The sequence below is a fragment of the Pristiophorus japonicus genome, chromosome 17, assembly GCF_044704955.1.
Source record: "Pristiophorus japonicus isolate sPriJap1 chromosome 17, sPriJap1.hap1, whole genome shotgun sequence".
NCBI lineage: Eukaryota > Metazoa > Chordata > Chondrichthyes > Pristiophoridae > Pristiophorus > Pristiophorus japonicus.
In genome coordinates, this window is record NC_091993.1 from 25,513,738 (window position 1) to 25,532,313 (window position 18,576).

The 18,576-nt window shown below is 45.3% G+C and overlaps 1 protein-coding gene across 4 annotated transcripts in view; it reads left to right on the forward strand.

The window, feature by feature from the left end:
- Positions 1–18,576, forward strand: part of akap13 (A-kinase anchoring protein 13) — a 185,968-nt gene that overhangs the window by 88,330 nt on the left and 79,062 nt on the right. For all 4 annotated transcript variants that reach the window (XM_070858491.1, XM_070858494.1, XM_070858492.1 and 1 more), the window contains 3 exons: positions 1,955–1,991; positions 2,693–2,828; positions 15,836–15,989. In XM_070858491.1, the coding sequence (XP_070714592.1) occupies positions 1,955–1,991; positions 2,693–2,828; positions 15,836–15,989 (327 nt within the window). The remainder of the gene's footprint in view (positions 1–1,954; positions 1,992–2,692; positions 2,829–15,835; positions 15,990–18,576) is intronic.

Genomic DNA, 18,576 nt, shown 5'->3' on the forward strand with positions numbered 1-18,576 from the left:
ACTCTGTCCTCTCCCAAACGTTTTTTAAACTTTGGTGCCCCCACATACTTCAGCCCTAGGTTTTTCAGCAAATAATGACCAGCCATTCTTTTCAGATATTACATGTTTTGACGGCTCCTGAGGAACTTTCAGTTCCAGGAGGGGATCAAATACAATTGCTTTTTCAAAAAAAAAATTAACCATCAATTAAGAAAATAATTTTTTCTTCAAACAACAATGATGTGATCTCATTGAAACATATCAGATTCCGAGGGGCATTGACAGGGTAGATGCTGAGAGGTTGTTTCTCTTGGCTGGGGGAGTCTAGAACTAGGGAGTATCGACTCAGGATAAGGGGAAGGCCATTTAGGACTGAGATGAGGGGAGATTTCTTCACTCAGAGGGTTGTGAATCTTTGCAAATCTCCACGCCCAGAGGGCTGTGGATACTGAGTCATTGAGACTGAGATCGATAGATTCTTGGGCACTAAGGGAATCGAGGGATTATGGGGATTGGGCAGGAAAGTGGAGTCGAGGTCGATGATCTGCCATGATCTTATTGAATGGCGGAGCAGGCTTGAGGGGCCGAATGGCCGACTCCTGCTCCTAATTCTTAGGTCCTTATGTCAAGGATGGACATGCTTAATCACTGGAGCTTTATGTATGTTAAGTTACATGTTTCTCCTCGATCAAATTATCTGGTAATTCAATTTTTAAGTACTAATTTTTCATTCTTGGTATTTACATTCCTTAATCCAAGTGTACAAAAAAATGACTGAACTATCAGTTCAGTAAGGCAGCTTCTGAAACAGAATGGCCAAACATTTCAGTCGATTTTCTGCTCCATCCCACCACCCCAACATCCTGTGTGCAGTTTCTGAATAAAATAGTCTTCATAGTAGCCGAGCTCGCAGTGTGTTGCACGTGAGGAATCAAGACCATGTAGTCTTCAGGTGAAGCAGGTTTAGCAGGAAGTGGGTAATTGAACCAGGGCACATTTTCTCAAGGAAACATCCTCGTCACGCTGTAATCACCTAGTGGAGGTGCGCAAGAGTTAGGTTTTTAATAATTGGAGATAACTTCATCTTTCGGATGAGACATTAAACCGAGGCCCTGTCTGCTCTCTCGGGTGGATGTAAAAATTCCCACAGCACTATTTCGAAGAAGAACAGGAGAGTTATCCCCGGTGTCCTGGCCAATATTTATCCCTCAATCAACATAACAAAAACAGATTATCTGGTCATTATCACATTGCTGTTTCTGGGAGCTTACTGTGCGCAAGTTGGCTGCTGCATTTCCCACATTACAAAAGTGACTACACTTCAAAAGTACTTCATTGGCTGTAAAGTGCTTTGAGACGTCTGATGGTTATGAAAGGCGCTATATAAATGCAAGTCCTTCCTTCCTCCCCTTTCCCCCCGAGAAACTGGTCGCGGACGGTATCTGATCAACCGCCCGTTATACACAGCGCCTGGTATTCAGGTCTGTTGACTGCATTGGAACTGAATATCAGGCACTGTGTATAATGGACGGCCGATGCCCAAGACGAGGTCCACGGTTGTTGGGTGCTGCTGTAACACATTGCTCTATAAAATAATCTGCATTCAGATAAATTTCATTTTGATTTGATTTATCCAGAATGTTATTTTTCTTAAATGATTACAGGAAAATCTGTGAGTAGAACTCACTCTAGAGAGAACCTGGGCACAATTGATAGTCAGCCAATTTCTTTGAAAAATGTTATTCCCTGTGTCCAATAATTCAATCGCTTGACTCTGCCCCATAATCTGTGCAGGCATGCCCTGCACAGTGACTCGGTGTGTCGTCACTGACTGTATGCGCACATGTTGGAACAGAGCTGTCTGTTTCAGTTTCTCCATCTTTCACTTCTCTCTCCTTTTGTATCATTTCTAAGTCTGAAATGTCAGCATTTTTAAACTGCGAAGAAATTAATGTTGGAACTTTTTCTTTTCCAGTTGCAAGGTCATCCAACAGTAACTCTCTTGGCCATAGGTAAGTGACTCCAATTCGCTGTTAATAAGTGGCGCTTAGTTTTGGTAAAGCAATTTATTTGGGCTAGGATACAGATTGCACTTCCAATAATTCTTTTACTCCCTTCCTGTCCCAAATGAGTTGACGCTTGTTGGGCATTCTGCATAAGTGAACCTATATATATAGATAGATATAGATATTGAGAGAGCGAGAGTCGAGAATAAATATATCTTCACTTTCACTCCCTCACTCACTCAATGTCCTCACTCACTCAATGTCCTCACTCACTCAATGTCCTCACTCACTCAATGTCCTCACTCACTCAATGTCCTCACTCACTCAATGTCCTCACTCACTCAACAAACGTCCTCACTCACTCAACAAACGTCCTCACTCGCCCTCCCGCCTGATTCAGCACAGAATGGAGTTTGAACCTGGGGCCTTCCAGTCTGTGTGCTTCAGGACCCACACCACACTCACCCGCAAAGCCACCTGGGAACTCAGTCCAACACTACCTTAAAGCTACTCCTTCCTTAACCATCACATGCCCCCCCACGTGCACACTTTCCCTCTATGTTGCTCATTGTCAATTTGTATGTATCATGGGCCGAGCAATGATTCCTTTAATTGCCCATTAAACAGTATAGAAATTCCCGAGTAAAAGTTTTAAATACTAAACCCGGAGCATATTTTAAACACTTGTTTTTGTTTTAATTGCGCAGCATTTCGGAAGAGGATAATAGCCAAGTGCCACCGAGTCCCACCAGGAAGGATTTGGACGGGAAAGGCAGCACTAAAGTATATCGAACTTTCAGCTACCTCAAAAACAAAATGTCAAGCGGAAAACACAAGAACAAAGTACGTACTGATGAAGTGACTTTAACTTTGCTGGTCTTTCCTGCCCTGTCCCTGCACCAAATGCAGTTCAGATGATAGCAGCCCTTTGAGAACTTCCTTACTAACGTCTCCTCTTGTAGTGACCCGCCCCTCATCGTCCCACCATGTCGGCCAGTCCCTGACTGCTTCCCCTCAGTGAAGTTGCTGAAATCTGAGGAGGTGGTGAAATGGGAGAAGTTTATTTAAAAATTAATATTTGTTCTTGGGATGTGGGCATCGCTGGCAATGTCCTATTAATTGCCCCGAGAAGGTGGTGGTGGGTGTTCGCCTTGAACCGCTACAGTCCTTGTTGGCACAAAAACTCCACAGGAAAAGTCGTCCAACCGTGGCTAAGGAGAAGTTAAAGATAGTATTAGATCAAAGGAAGAGGCTTATAATGTTGTCAAAAAGAGCATTAAGCCTGAGGATTGTGAGGATTTTAAAATTCAGCAAAGGAGGACCGAGAAATTGATAAAGGGAAAATAGAATGAGAGTAAACTAGCGAGAGACACAAAAACAGGTGGTAAAAGCTTCTGTAAGTATGTAAAATGGAAAAGATTAGCAAAAGTAAATGTGGGTCCCTTACAGGCTGAGGCAGGAGAAATTATAATAGGGGATAAAAAAAATGGCAGAAATTAAACAACTACTTTGTCTGTCTTCACGGAAGAAGGGAGAAGGAGAGGTTTAGGCAAGGATTTCCAGAGCTTGGGGCCGAGGCAACAGAAGGCACAGCCACCAATGGTTGAGCACTTATAATCAGGGATGCTCAAGAGGGCAGAATTAGAGAAGCACAGACATCTCGGGGAGGGTGGGGGGCTGGAGGAGATTACAGAGATAGGGAGGGGCGAGGGCCATGGATGAACATGAAAACAAGGATGAGAATTTTCAAATTGAGGCATTGCATAATGTAGAGCCAATGTAGGTCGGCGAGCACGGGGGTCATGGGTGAGCGGGACTTGGTGCAAGTTAGGACATGGGCTGCCGAGTTTTGGGTGACCTCAAGTTTACGTGGGGTAGAATGTGGAAGGCCAGCCAGGAGTGCGTTGGAATAGTCCAGTCTAGAGGTAACAAAGGCATGGGCGAGGGTTTCAGCAGTGGATGAGCTGAGGCAGGGGCGGAGACGGTCGATGTTACAGAGGTGGAAATAGGCGGTCTTAGTTATGCTGCGGATATGTGGTCGAAAGCTCATTTCAGGGTCAAATATGACACCAAGGTTATGAACAGTCTGGTTCAGCCGCAGACAGATGGTAGGCAAAGGGATGTAGTCGGTATCTAGGGAACAGACTTTGTGGCGGGGACCGAAAATAATGGCTTCAGTCTTCCCAATATTTAATTGGAGAAAATTTCTGCTCATCCAGAACTGGATGTCAGACAAGCAGTGTGACAATTTAGAGATCGTGGAAGGGTCGAGAAAATACATAATTTCCTGAAAGTGAAAGTGCAGGTAGATAATGCCTTAAAAAGGACTCGTAACATTTAGAATTTTGTAAATTGGGGCAGAGAGTACAGAAGTAAAGAAAAATCAGGCAGAACATTGGTTCAGTCGCAGTTTCGAGTCCCGTGTGCAGTATTGGGCTTCCCATTAAAGTCGCAAAGTGTGTGGTGTAGATTCACCAGAAAGATGCCAGGAAGAGAGACTTGAGATACGTGGACGATATCCTCTGAAGCAAAGAAGATGAAGTAGGGAAGAAATAAACATGAAATGTTGAATTTACAATTGTCACAGAGTGGGGAGGGAGGTAAAGAGAAACGTCTGTACACAGCCATTGTTCAAACATGGAATAATTTGTCACGGGGAGTGGTTGAGGCAGAGAATGTAGTATTTTTAAAGGGAAAATTAGGCGAATATTTGAAGCAGGGGAAGATACAGGACTCTAGGGGAGAGAGCAGTGCAATGGGATTTGTTTTGTATTGTTCTTGTAAAAAGCCAGATGGGTTGAATGACCTCCTCCTGTGCTGTAAATCTCTGTGTTCGCATGATTCTAGACCGTTATTTGGGACTATTCTTCAGCTGCAGACTTTATTTTTAAAAAATGGCAGCTTTTTTCGAGCTGCGTCATTTGGAAGCTTTGCTGTGTTTTGTAGGATGGTGTGTCCACAGGATTGTTAGCACAGAGCTGATGCAATCTGAAGACGAATGCAAACATAGCTTTGACTTTGTGAACTTGCTGGATTTTCACTGTTGCAATCTCCAACTCGGCGTTCGAACAAACCAGCGATCCATCTGGCAGGAGTGGGAGGTGTAAATGTGCACTAAGGTGTTCACAGGAACGTCATAAACCATGAGTGTGAAGTCTGGAGTCTTGCCATCATCTGGATACTTCACACATGTCATTTCCGAGACAAGTGACAATGGTTGCGGAATACTCACTGTAGCTGGGCAGTTAATTTCAGCAAGTGCTCCAGCTGGTAATCTGACCGACGTTAGTCTTCATTCTCTCCCATCCCCTCAATTTTCTCCTCTTGAAGCCACCGAATCAAAGTTGGGGTACAGTTCCATGCGTGCCTGCAGCCCTCCAGTCTTTCACGCAAAGACCACTTTTCACTTGTGAGCCCAGATGGTGAGCGTGTGCAAGCAATTCGACTGTTGCGGGCTTCATAGTTGAGCCCAGTGCTAGTCCTCACTGACATCCACATACATGCACTTCCACCAGGAATTACTGGCTGGCAATCAGGAGCAGGATCCCTGCCAGCCTTTTCTTTTCTCTGCCCTAATTTCCTTCCCTTCTATTGAATTCCGACCCATTTTGGGTTTTGAATCACAAGTCTCTTGAACCTGCACTGTGATGCTGTGGTCTGGCTAAGTGTCAGCGTAACTCAGTGGTAGCGCACTCTCCTGAATCAGAAGGTCATGGACCAAGCCACACTACAGGGACTTGAACACATAATCTCGACTAATAAGTCAGTGCGGTATTGAGAGAGCTGCATTGTTGGAGATGCTGTCTTTCAGATAAGACGTTATCAGATAAGGTCCCTGCCTATCTGCCTGTTCAGATGGACATAAAAGTTCCCATGAAGCTATTTTAAAAGAACAGGGGCATTCTCCCAACATCCTGGCCAATATTTTATTGCTCAACCAACACCACCAGTGCAAATTAACTGGTTATTTATCCCATTGATATTTATGGGACCTTGCTGTGCACACGCTAACTGTTGCATTTGCCTATAAAACAAGTAATTGCACTTAAAAATAATTAATTGGCTGTCGAGCTCTCTGGGATGTCCTGGCGATGTGAAGGGTACTATATAAATGTAAGCTTCAGCACAACGCCGTAGGGTGCAGGTTTACAACTGTGATTGTCCTATGCAGTAAGATATGTATCTACCGCCGTACAGAAGTAGCAAGCGGAGGGCAGGCACTGCTGTAATGGAGAAGAGGGGGAATTGAAAGCAGAGTTATGCTTGGCCATGTCCATGCATGTTCCCCTGACCAGCCTCCCACCTTGCACCCTCCATAAACTTAAGCTCATCCAGAAATCTGCTTCCCGTGTCCTAACTCGCACCAAGTCTCATTCATCCATCACCCCTGTGCTCGCTGACCTATGTAAGCTCCTGCCTCAAACTTAAAATTCTCATCCTGGTTTTCAAATCCCTTCCTGGCCTCGTTCCTCCCCATCACTGTAACCTCTTACAACCCTCTGTGTTCTCTGCGCTCCATCAAATAGGGCCTCTAGCACATCCCTGATTTCCATTGCTCCACCATTGGAGGCCGTTGTAGGGGGTTTTTGCTCTGCCCAATTACAGGGGTCTTTGGTGGCTGTTGGAGTATTGGGCCTCTCTGTCCCTTCGAGGGGAAGGTCCGGCAGCTTATGGCTCGCTGACCACTAAGCTGGCGGTTTCGAAGCACCCTAGCACCCCTATCTGGTTCTAACCTCAGAATTTTGGTGGATTATGAGCTTCCACAAGGGAAAACAAAACACTCAGACAAGTGGTCCTTAGAACGAAAAAAATGGGTAAGTCCAATTTATTAACCACGGTAAGTTTCCAACAAGGTCAACTTCATCAAAACACATATCTGACACACACTTATAAACTATGAAAATCTATGGGAAGAAACAGACACAACAAAAACCTTCCACAATTTTATCTTTACAAGACATTTCCAACACCACCCCCACCTCCCTTTTTACCTGACTGACCTCGGCTGACAGTTGGGAAAAGAAACCCCAGTATAATACTTACGATCCCTTTTGACAGTTATTTTTTTAGCCTTAGAATGGTTGGTTTACGGGGTAGCTGGAGTGAATGTTGCCTCTCCCAGTTACTTCGGTCTCCGGTTCTTCAGCTGGTTGGCCTCGGAGCGTTGTTCGGTGTGCGGCTCGGCTTCTTGAGATGATGTTGGGCCTCTCGGTAGTTGGGTTGTATATTCTGCACGCAAGTCGAGTCCAGGGCCCGTTCAATGGTAGGTTTCCCAGCCGGTAACAGTCCGTCTCCGTTCTCTCTCGGTTTCTGTCTGTCTGTGACTGTTACTGCTCCTCGACTCCTTCTCCAGCTGCTTCTCGCTCTTGGTGGTTCCGTAGGTCCTATATTTGTATCCAATTTAGTTCTGGTCTTTTCGCGCTCAAACTCAGTTGGTGGTCCATTGTGTAAGTTTGGGCGGGGAGATAGCTTTGAATATTTAATCAGAAGATGTCACAGGTACAGGTAGGTGTGAGGACAGAGGTATTGTTTCAGTGCACATTGGTGCCTCAAAGTCTGCTGGTCCATTGTAACAGTCCTGGGAGTCAATTGGTTTGGGCCTCCCCTTTGATGGGCCATCACTGCAGTGATCTCAGGAGTATTGTCCACTGTCCATATTAATTAGGTAGATGATGGTCCACATTCATAATTTGATTAGGGGTAAGTCATATTTTCGAACTGGGCTGGGTAGTGCCCATTGGTTGAGGATTTTCCCGCTTCAGGCCCAACTTGACCCCTGATTGGCCTGCCAGAATGCACTTTTCCCCCATTGGCCAGTGTCTCGCTTGTGAGCCAGACTCCATAATGTCTGCATCTGCCCACACGTTTCCCAGCTTGCCTGGTCTCAGGATTTTACTTGGCCAAAAATGTTTATTTAAAATGTATAGGATGATCCCATCTTAGTTTTCTTGTCCTTGGGGTGTTCCAAAAGAAAAATGCAGCCGTGGATTTTCGAACCTTACACCGTGCCTTCGGCTGCCTAGGCCCAGAGCTCTGGAATTCCCTCCCTCAACCTCTCCTCTTCCAAGACCTTCCACTTTGACCAAGCGTTTGATCACCTGTTCTAATATCTCCTCATGTGGTTCGGTGTCAAATTGTGTTCGATAACGCTCCTGTGAAGCGCCTTGGGACGTTTTGCTACATTAAAGGCGCTATATAAATGCAAGTTGTTGTACCTGTAGATAGTTAGTCGTAGATTGACGCCAGTAGAGAGCCATGAGCGGGCCTCAAAACTGCATCCCTCCCCAAGGACCAAAGCACCGAAGTCACTTAAGGACCCTTTGAGGAGAAAATTAACTTTAAATAATCACAATGTTGATATGTATTAAATAGTACTTTTAACTACACCAAGAAATGTTATTCCCCAGTCACTGTCTTTAAAGCGAATAGGTGAATGACTGACTGTTAAACGAATATTTAATATAGTCACATTAACGATAGACCACAGAGAGTGAAACGCCTAAAGATTCAGTTGTACATTCGTCGACCGTTGATTATATTTGTCGAGCAGAAGTGTCCAAACTTTAGCTTTCAGTTTAATTTATAAGAAGTGAAGCTGTACAGTAATTTTAAAAATGTGTGGGAGAGCCTTTACAAGGCACCCACGGTGTTTTAGTTTAGGAAGAAAAGAAAGGGGGGGAAAACTTTTTTTTTTAAAGCTTAATGCTTCTAAACAACTTGGTGACTGAGACCCTGTAAAGGGCAGCCTCCCCCTCTCCAGACCCCAACTTCCTCTGACTGAGATGTACGTCATGGCAAATCGAGACAGCCAGCCCATTTTCTCTTTTGTAGCCAGCGTGTGAGAAGAAGACTTCTCCTGATCAGAGTGATGTCGTGGATTAGATTGTATATTCCACAGTTGAGTCCGTTCAAGCTGGTAGGTACCCGAGTGGTTCGGAGCGAGGGCGATCTAGTGCTGTGTCGCGTCTACTCGGGGAGTCGAAAGCTTAAATGTTTACGGCCGTTAATGTCTTCGTGTCGGCTGCCTATGCTCGGTTTCCTGTTTATAATCTGTTGAGAGACTTGCATCTTCAGTCTTGGTGTCTAACATTTCAATGTGGCTGCTTTTTTTAAAAAAAAATGATCTTTTGCACATGTTTTAGTTTCTGTCTTCTGTGAAGACAGTTGAAGCTGTAGTGTTGCTATATTAGTACAAACTTTCGTTTTTACAGTAACAGACTAGCAGAAGAGTAAAAAAGGTTCTACGTTAATCTGCAATAAGATTCTGTTCCTGCAAAGACAGATTTCATTTTATGTTGAGCCCAACAAGTTGGTTAAAACAAAAAATATTCATAACATCAAATTGAATCCAAGCATTTGTTTATGAAACAAAACAGACAGCTGTCTTGCATTAAGCAGAAGTGACGGAATAAAACCAGGCAATATACAGAATAATTACCAGGAAAAAGGGCCAGTTGAGGTTCTTTTAACACTGGGAATGGCCAATGCTGTGTGAATCACTCCCATTTATAGATGGAATTGGAAATAACCTGAGCAGAGAGCAACGTTCAACAGTTAACACTAACCTCAGGTCTTATCACTGAGTGGTGAGGATGAGGTGTGTCTTGGTTAGACCACACCTGGAGCACTGTGAGCAGTTCTGGGCACCACACCTTAGGGAAGGTATATTGGCCTTGGAGGGAGTGCAGCGTAGGTTTATCAGAATGATACCCAGACTTCAAGGGTGAAGTTACAAGGAAAGATTACACAAATTAGGGTTGTATTCCCTTGAATTTCGAAGATTAAGGGGTGATCTGATCAAAGTATTCAGGATATTAAGGAGAACAGATAGGGTAGATAGAGACTATTCCCGCTGGTTGATGATTCTAGGACAAGGGGGCACAGTCTAACACTTAGAGCCAGACCTTTCAAGAATGAAATTAGGAAACACTTCTACACAAAGGGCGGTAGAGGTTTGCAAGTCTCCTCCGCAAACGACAATTGATGCTAGATCAATTAATTTTAAATCTGAGACAAAAGTTATTACGAGATATGGGCCAAATGCGGGTACATGGAGTTATGTCACAGATCAGTGATGATCTCATTGAATGACGGAGCAGGTTCGAGCGGCTGAATGCCCTCCTCCTGTTCCTATGTTCCTACTAGTTATGTAGTGCTTTCCTGTTGGACTAACCTTTTACAAAGGAGTGTCTTGGCTTGCGCTTAGCTTCGCGTACTGAGGATTAAGACAGTGCAGGATAGGCAAGGTAAGAATGGGTTGATTGCTCATCCCGATTCCAAACATTGTTGCATTGTCACCCTGAAACTGTCTGCTGTCTGAGCCCAGGGAACTTCCTCCTTATACTGTGCTCTGAGGGGTGTGGCAGCCATTAGCATTGGCTCGCTAGCAGGGTAAAACAGCCTCAGCTGCCATCCAGGTCCAGACTTCTGGTGTGGGCCTTTGGAGGCAGTGGAAAATGAGTTTCCTTCCTGTTGGCTGGCATGATTAAAACAGAGGATGTAATTGGAGGTGGCTCTCTCCTCAGCAGTACTCTCCCATCACCTCTTCCCCAGGTAAATGTGGATGGGGAACACCATTCAGCCCATCTTTGTTCATTCAGCCAGAAAGAGCCTACAGCCGCTCCCCCCGCCATTACCACATCTGTTTGTTAAATGAGTCCAGCATTTTGGCCTCCATTACTTGTGGCTAACTGTCCATAACAAGTGTTGATCACTGTGTGTGTGTGTGTGTGTGTGTGTGTGTGTGTGTGTGTGTTTGAACTTCAGATATCCCCTCTAACTCTGCCTTTTACTGGTTTGAACCTTGTCCTCTTGTCCTACTCTCACAATTTAGTTTGCGTCTGGAGAAAATAGCCTTTATCACGATGCTAGGCTCGAGGTCCCCAGTTCCTGTGCACTGAGGTGCATTCCGATCTCTGGTCACATTGAGCTGGGCTGTTACTTTGTGTGTGGCTGCTAACTTGTTACAGCAAACACGGCTCCGCTATGTCTCAATCGATTTTGCAAATAAAAACAGGAACAGCGTCAGTGACGCGTGGATAAGGAAGAGTTTTGTAAGAAGGTTGCAGCAGATGTTATATAGTTAGAAAAGGGGGCAGTTGATTAGCAGGAGCTTGGCTAAATCTTAGTCCGTCTTGGTGCGATTCACTGTCGGACTAAGCTGCTTGTTTTCTCTTCTCTTCTCGTTTCTGCTGGTTCCACGGGCGCCAGCCGCTTCCCCCCCCCCCCTCTTCACCAAGGCAATGAGTGCCGGCTCTTCCATCGTGTGCGGCATTACACCCAGTCCCAATCCTGTTGTCAGCTGGCACACTCCTTCCAGCAGAAGTCACTGGATGCTGATCGAGAACGGGAAATCCTGTCTGACTTTATATTTCCCCCTCGTCCAGGAGCGCTGCAGTAAGATCTGTATCTTAGTGAGATCAACTAACCCAGCACAGACCATGGATTGGAACTGGAATTCTACTCGCCTGTTTGGCTCAGTACCACGGTGCATCCAATCTGTGGTTGCTGCCGGTCTGTCCAGTGGATCAGAGAATGAAGCAGGGGTTCGAGTCGGGTTCTCTACAACTGTTCATATAGTCTGCCACCCCTTCGATTGGCCCTTTCACTTAACTTAATTTCAGACTCCAGCATGTAAGCAGTGACAAGTAATGGTAGAGAAGCTACAGACCCCATCACTATCACTAATACTATCACCGTTGATATAAATGCCCTTTCTACTACTAAACTGCCCTTTCTACTAAAATAAATGCAAAAATAATTATAAATATAAGTATAAATGTGAATGGATCTATCTGCAAATGACCCTTAAATAACACACAAATTATAAGCCCCTTGTTTTAGCAGCCTCCTGCCTTCCTCTGACATCCAAAATGGCGTCCGTGGGGCTGAGTTCTGTGAGGAAGGCCCGGGAAAAGCAACTATTCTCCAGCGATGTTCTCGGCGAGCAATTAGCCCGGCGATGTGAGCCAGAAGTTGGGGGGACAATTTTTTGCTGCTGTTCCAGCCCAACTTTTCACTTTTCGGTCAAAATGGGTGAAAGCAGGCCATTTTGGGCGATATATGGGCACTAGCCCTCTGAGCCTTGAGTTTTCAGAATTCAAAACAAATGATTAACTTTTCAAATTATTGTGAGCCGTGCAACAACAGCTTGGGAATTATAACTACACGAGAGGTTCTATAATGTCCCAGAGTGCTCCACAGAGGAGAAACGAAACCAAGCAGTGATAATAAGAACATAAGAGTTTAGGAGCAGGCGTCAGCCATTCGGCCCCTCGAGCTTGCTCTGCCATTCAGTGAGATCATGGCTTATCTTCGACCTCAACTCCATGTTCCTGAACTGTCCCCATATCCCTTGATTCCCTCAGCATCGAAAAATCTATCGGTCAGAGATGAGTTTTGAAGAAGGCTTTTAAAGGTGAGGAGAGAAATAGCTAGGGAGGGGAGTGCAGAGAGTGAGATCAGGCCTGCTGGGTGGGGAAGGGGGATGGGATTTAGAAAGGCTGGTTCACCAGAGACAGAGCAGGGGGTGGGGGCATGCACAGGAAGCCACAATAAGAGGAAGTTTGCAGAGGTGGAGAGAGTGAAGAGATTGGTAATTGGGAGCGAAGATTTTGAATTGAACACCAACTTTGATTTGCAGTCGGCGTAATGTAGCAGCAACAACAACAACAACCTTTATTTATATAGCGCCTTTAACGTAATGAAATGTCCCAAGGTGCTTCACAGCAGTGATAAAATGCAGGTATTTACTCTCTACATCAGACTGTTTTGATACTGTCTTAAACTATCACTTAGCAACTTTGGGAGAGTCTGACTATCAAACTTTCACTTGAAAATCAGTGATACTGTCTTAAACTATCACTTAGCAACTTTGGGAGAGTCTGACTATCAAACTTTCACTTGAAAATCAGCCAGTTAAAGAGAATATATTCAGGTTTACATTCCTTTGATTTCTTTCCTGTCCTTTATATTTAAGCAATGAGTCTTGATAACTGCACTGGACAAGAACAGCTTTTAGTGGAGTTACTGAGGCCAGTATGAGGAACACTGAAGTTGAAAAAGACCAGGTTAAAGATTATTGACTAATCCCAATTCAACTCACTTAATTTCCGAATCAGTAAATGCTCCGGGGGGGGGGGGGGAAACATTTTGAAACGGTTAAGATTAAAGAGCTCTGCTTACTTCTCTACAGTCGACTCCTCCTCTAACCCATCCTTTCACAAGGCCTCAAAGCAGGAACTCTATACTTCTCTGAATCTTGCCTCTCTCAAAAAATCTTCAAGCTTTTAAAGTCAAAGTTCAGCACCATATCATCAAGATCCTGTAAATCCCTTGGGAGGACAGGCGCACCAACATCAGTATCCTCATTCAGGCCAACATCCCCAGTATTGAAGCACTGACCACACTCGATCAGCTTCGTTGGGCAGGCCACATAGTTTGCATGCCAGATACGAGACTCCCTAAGCAAATGGAAACATAGAAATTAGGTGCAGGAGCAGGCCATTCGGCCCTTCGAGCCTGTACCGCCATTCAATAAGATCATGGCTGATCATTCAACCTCAGTACCCCTTTCCTGCTTTCTCTCCATACCCCTTGATCCATTTGGCCGTAAGGGCCATATCTAACTCCCTTTTGAATATATCTAACGAACTGGCCTCAATAACTTTCTGTAGTAGAGAATTCCACAGGTTAACCACTCTCTGAGTGAAGAAGTTTCTCCTCATCTCGGTCCTAAATGGCTTACCTCTTATTCTTAGACTCTGACCCCTAGTTCTGGAACTCCCCAGCAACGGGAACATTCTTCCTGCCTCTAACCTGTTCAATCCCGTCAGAATTTTATATGTTTCGATGAGATCCCCTCTCATTCTTCTTAACTTCAATGGATACAAGCCCAGTTGATCCAGTCTCTCCTCATGTCAGTCCTGCCATCCCGGGAATAAATCTGGTGAACCTTCACTGTACTCCCTCAGTAGCAAGAACGTCCTTCCTCAGATTAGGAGACCAAAACTGAATACAATATTCCAGGTGTGGCCTCACCAAGGCTCTGTACAACTGCAGTAAGACCTCCCTGCTCCTATACTCAAATCCTCTAGCTATGAAGGCCAACATGCCATTTGCCGCCTTCACCACCTGCTGTACCTGCATGCCAAACTTCAATGACTGATGTACCATGACACCCAGGTCTCGTTGCACCTCCCCTTTTCCTAATCTGTCATCATTCAGATAATATTCTGTCTTCCTGTTTTTGCCACCAAAGTGGATAACTTTGCTTAATGCGGAGTTCCTTCATGGTAAACGAGCCAAAGGTGGGCAGCGGAAACATTACAAAGACATCCTCAAAGCCTCCCTGGTAAAGTGCGACATCACCACTGACTCCTGGGAGACCCTAGCCAAAGACTGCCCGAGGTAGAGAAAGTGCATCCGGGAGGGCGCTGAGCACCTCGAGTCTCAACGCCCAAGCGTGAAGAGGTCAAGCGCAGGAAGCGGAAGGAACGCGCAGCAAACCAGTCCCACCCACCCTTTCCCACGACGAATGTCTGTCCCACCTGTGACCGAGTCTGTGCCTCTCGTATTGGACCGTTCAGCCATCGGAGAACTCACTTTGGGAATGGAAACAAGTCTTGCTCGATTCCGAGGGACTGCCTATGATGATGATTGCCACGACCCCTGACCTGCTTAGTCTACTTTCCCACATTGGTTGCTTCCAATCCTTTAGACCTTGGGCCTACACCATGGCTTCTCCATATCAAAACCATGTGAATCCAGTACAAATCCCAAGGGCATTCGGTAAGGTGGTGGCTAGGTTCCTGGACTAGTAATCCAGTTCCCTGGACTAAGACTCCGGAGAAAGTTCAGATCAAATCCCACCATGACTGCTTAAAGATTTGAATTCAGTTTTTTTTAAATCTGGGCATCAGTAATGGTGACCATGAAGCTGTCGGATTGTCATAAAAACCCATCTGGTTCACTGATGTCCTTCAGGGAAGGAAATCTGCCGTCCTTACCCGGTCTGGGCCTATATGTGACTCCAGATCCACAGCAATGTGGTTGACTCTTAATTGCCCCTCTGGTGGCCGAGTAAACCACTTAGTTGTGGCAACTGCGAATGGGCTGGAAATGTTGGTCTTGACCACATCCTAAGAAGGAATATTTAAAAAGAACATAGTTATTTTAACTGGTTGATGTTTAGCCTTGTTGGTAGACAAATTTGTGCTAATTGGCCGCAGGGACGATTGTAACCGTTAATACTGACGGGGAATCATCATCATCATAGGCAGTCCCTCGGAATCGAGGAAGATTTGCTTCCACTCTTAAAATGAGTCCTTAGGTGGCTGAACAGTCCAATATGAGAACCACAGTCCCTATCACAGGTGGGACAGATAGTCGTTGAGGGAATGGGTGGGTGGGGAGTCTGGTTTGCCGCACACTCTTTCCGCTGTCTGCGCTTGATTTCTGCATGCTCTCAGCGATGAGACTCGAGGTGCTCAGCGCCCTCCCGGATGCACTTCCTCCACTTAGGGCGATCTTTGGCCAGGGACTCCCAGGTGTCTGGGATGTTACATTTTATCAAGGACGCTTTGAGGGTGTCCTTGTAACGTTTCCTCTGCCCACCTTTGGCTCGTTTGCCATGAAGGTGTTCAGAGTAGAACGCTTGCTTTGGGAGTCTTGTGTCAGGCATGCGAACAGTGTGCCAAGCGCTTGACTCGGAAGGGGAATACTGTCACGAAACACGTTGCTGGTGCAGATATCGCAGGAACCAGAGTTGAATTTCTTCTGTTGTGGAAAACATTTTTTTTTAAATGATTTTGCTTGTGTCACTGATGTTTCTTGTTTCTTCTTTTTTTAAGGAGAAAGATAAATCAACAAAAGAGAAAGAAGTAAAAGATAAGGACAAGAAAACTTTAAACGGGCATGCTTTCACTGCAATCTTAGCGTATGGTCCACCACAATGTCACCAATGCAGCAAAGCGATCACCAGCCGAGAGGCATACCACTGTAGCAGTAAGTACTTGGCTTGCAGTTTGTTTGAGTCTCGGTGTAAGTAATTAATCTGATTTGTACTTTACACAACGCTATCATTTCCATGACATGTGTCCAGTCCTTCATGCCGATGACATTGCATTCCAGTCTTATCACTGCTCAATAAATACAATGGTAATTGTGGACCATTTTCATGCAGTCCCCAAGAGAGTATCATTGTAGATGGTTGAGGCTTAAATATGAATTTAAACATTTCTCATCCTGCCTTTCAAATCCCTCCATGGCCTCGCCCTCTGCAGCCTCCTCCAGCCGGACTACCCTCCGAGATATCTGCGTCCTCCGATTCTGGACCCCCTGATTTTCATCGCTCCAGCATTGGTGGCCGTGCCTTCAGCTGCCTGGGCCCCAAGCTCTGGAACTCCCTCCCGAAACCTCTCCATCTCTCTACCTCTCTTTCGTCCTTTAAGACGCTCCTTAAAACCTATCTCTTTGACCAAGCTTTTGGTCATCTGCCATAATTTCTTCTTATATGGCCCGGTGTCAAATTTACCTGTTTTGTCTTATAACACGCCTGTGAAGCACCTTGGGATGGTTTACTATGTAAAAGGCGCCATATAAATAAAAGTTGTTGTTGTTAAAGATGCTATATAAATACAAGCTTTTGGTGTAAAGAGAAGAAAACGAGAAATAGAAGCGATGGGGCTATCATTGTAAAAGATCCCATGGCACTATTTCGAAGAAGAGCAGAGGAGTTCTCCCCAGTGTCCTGGCCAATATTTATCCCTCAATCAATATAACACAAACTGATTTTCTGGTCATTATCACATTGCTGTTTGTGGGAGCTTGCTGTGCGCAAATTGGCTGCCGCGTTTCCTACATTACAACAGTGACTACACTTCAAAAAGTTTTTCATTGGCTGTAAAGCACTTTGGGATGTCATCATCATCATCATCATAGGCAGTCCCTTGAATCGAGGATGACTTGCTTCCACGCCAAAAAGGGATGAGTTCACAGGTGTTTCAATGAAGGTTCGAATATTCCAGATCCCAAACTACATGTTGAAGGAAGATGCCTGTGCGTGGATTTTATTAACGTTGGGTGACCGTTGCACACCAGCCACCACACGGGCTTGACAGAGCTAGGTCTTGGTCCAGTGGCGAGGATTACCCAGGACGACTCGAGACCAAGCTCTGCTGCACGGACCTAGTGCGCACACATATCGAAGTGTGGGCTGGCCTCGTGCTGCCCCTGGACCCTCGCCTCTTCTGGCCCCGAACTCACGCCTCCCCTGGGCCCCGATCAAACGTCCCTCTACAATCTCTCGCCGCTCCTTTGCCCCGACCTCGCCGCTCCTGCTGTACCTGCCCACGCTCCAATCACCGACCTGGATCTTGATGACGTCACTCCTCGCTGCCGGCGCCCTCCTGCACCAGCTCGCGCTGTACCTTGCCGTGGTACGCTGCCCATGGCTGCCGCTCGCCGCTCCTTTTATGGCCCTGACCCGCTGCTGATTTGAGAGGGTTTGGGATGTACGGTGGTCGTGAAAGGCGCTATGTAAATGCAAGTCTTTTTTCTTTTTTTTAATCATTTTATTATTCCCACCAAATGTACAGAACTCTCTGACTCTCAAAGTACGTGTATGCAAGTACTCTGCATTGTACCAGTGTATTGAACTGTGACCCAAAAGTGTAAATGTTCTGTACAGCACAGTATACTGCTCTCATGTAATCCTTTTTTAGCATCTTTACTAAAATTAACGTCTAATGCAAGATATAAATGGAAGCTAAGTCTGAAAACCCATGGGATCTCATTTATTTTCCACACATGGTACTGACTAACCAAGGCATAAACTCATATCTGATCAGCTCAGTCCAGCTGATGCAAGTTTAGTCGCAGAGATAGCGTGACTTTTAATTCGCTACCAGTTCTGGTCTATATGTGGTGTATGCAGGATACTTTGACCTCTCTTCCCACTATTGTCTTCTTCTTCAGCAGTCCCTCGGAGTCGAGGACGACTTGCTTCCACACTAATATGAGTATTAGTACGTGTAAGGCGCACAGAGTTATAGCATCTCTCCCTGCATTGTGTGTACATGGAGTACAGCCTCCCATCCCCAACATGCATACTGTACACTCAGCCTTTTGTACCTGTAATGTATTTGCTTCATGGGTTCTTTGCTTAAGAATTCACAGCAACACATTGCTATTAAGAACGAGTTGGTTTATTAACAAAAGGTTTTAACAGTCATACTGCACATTACCAGTTCATCCACTAGGCTCACAACTGCATACCTCATCGTGGATGACCTAGATCCAACTGACTGAGGTTTTATTGAGTCTGGTGAACATCACATGAATGGCTAAGCCACTCACAATGCAACAGCTCTACAACTATTTTAGTGAAAACTAGAATCCAAGTGCTCCCCCTTAAAAGGGACACTAAAACTGACACATTAAACCAATTAAACTTTTTACATTATTGATCAAATTATAATTTGGTTGCGGGGGGTGATGATGCACTCCAGCCCTCCGGCGCCCACCTCTCGCGGAAGGCCGCGAGCGTACCGGTGGAGCAACAGCTCTTCAACTATTTTGTTGCAAACGTTAA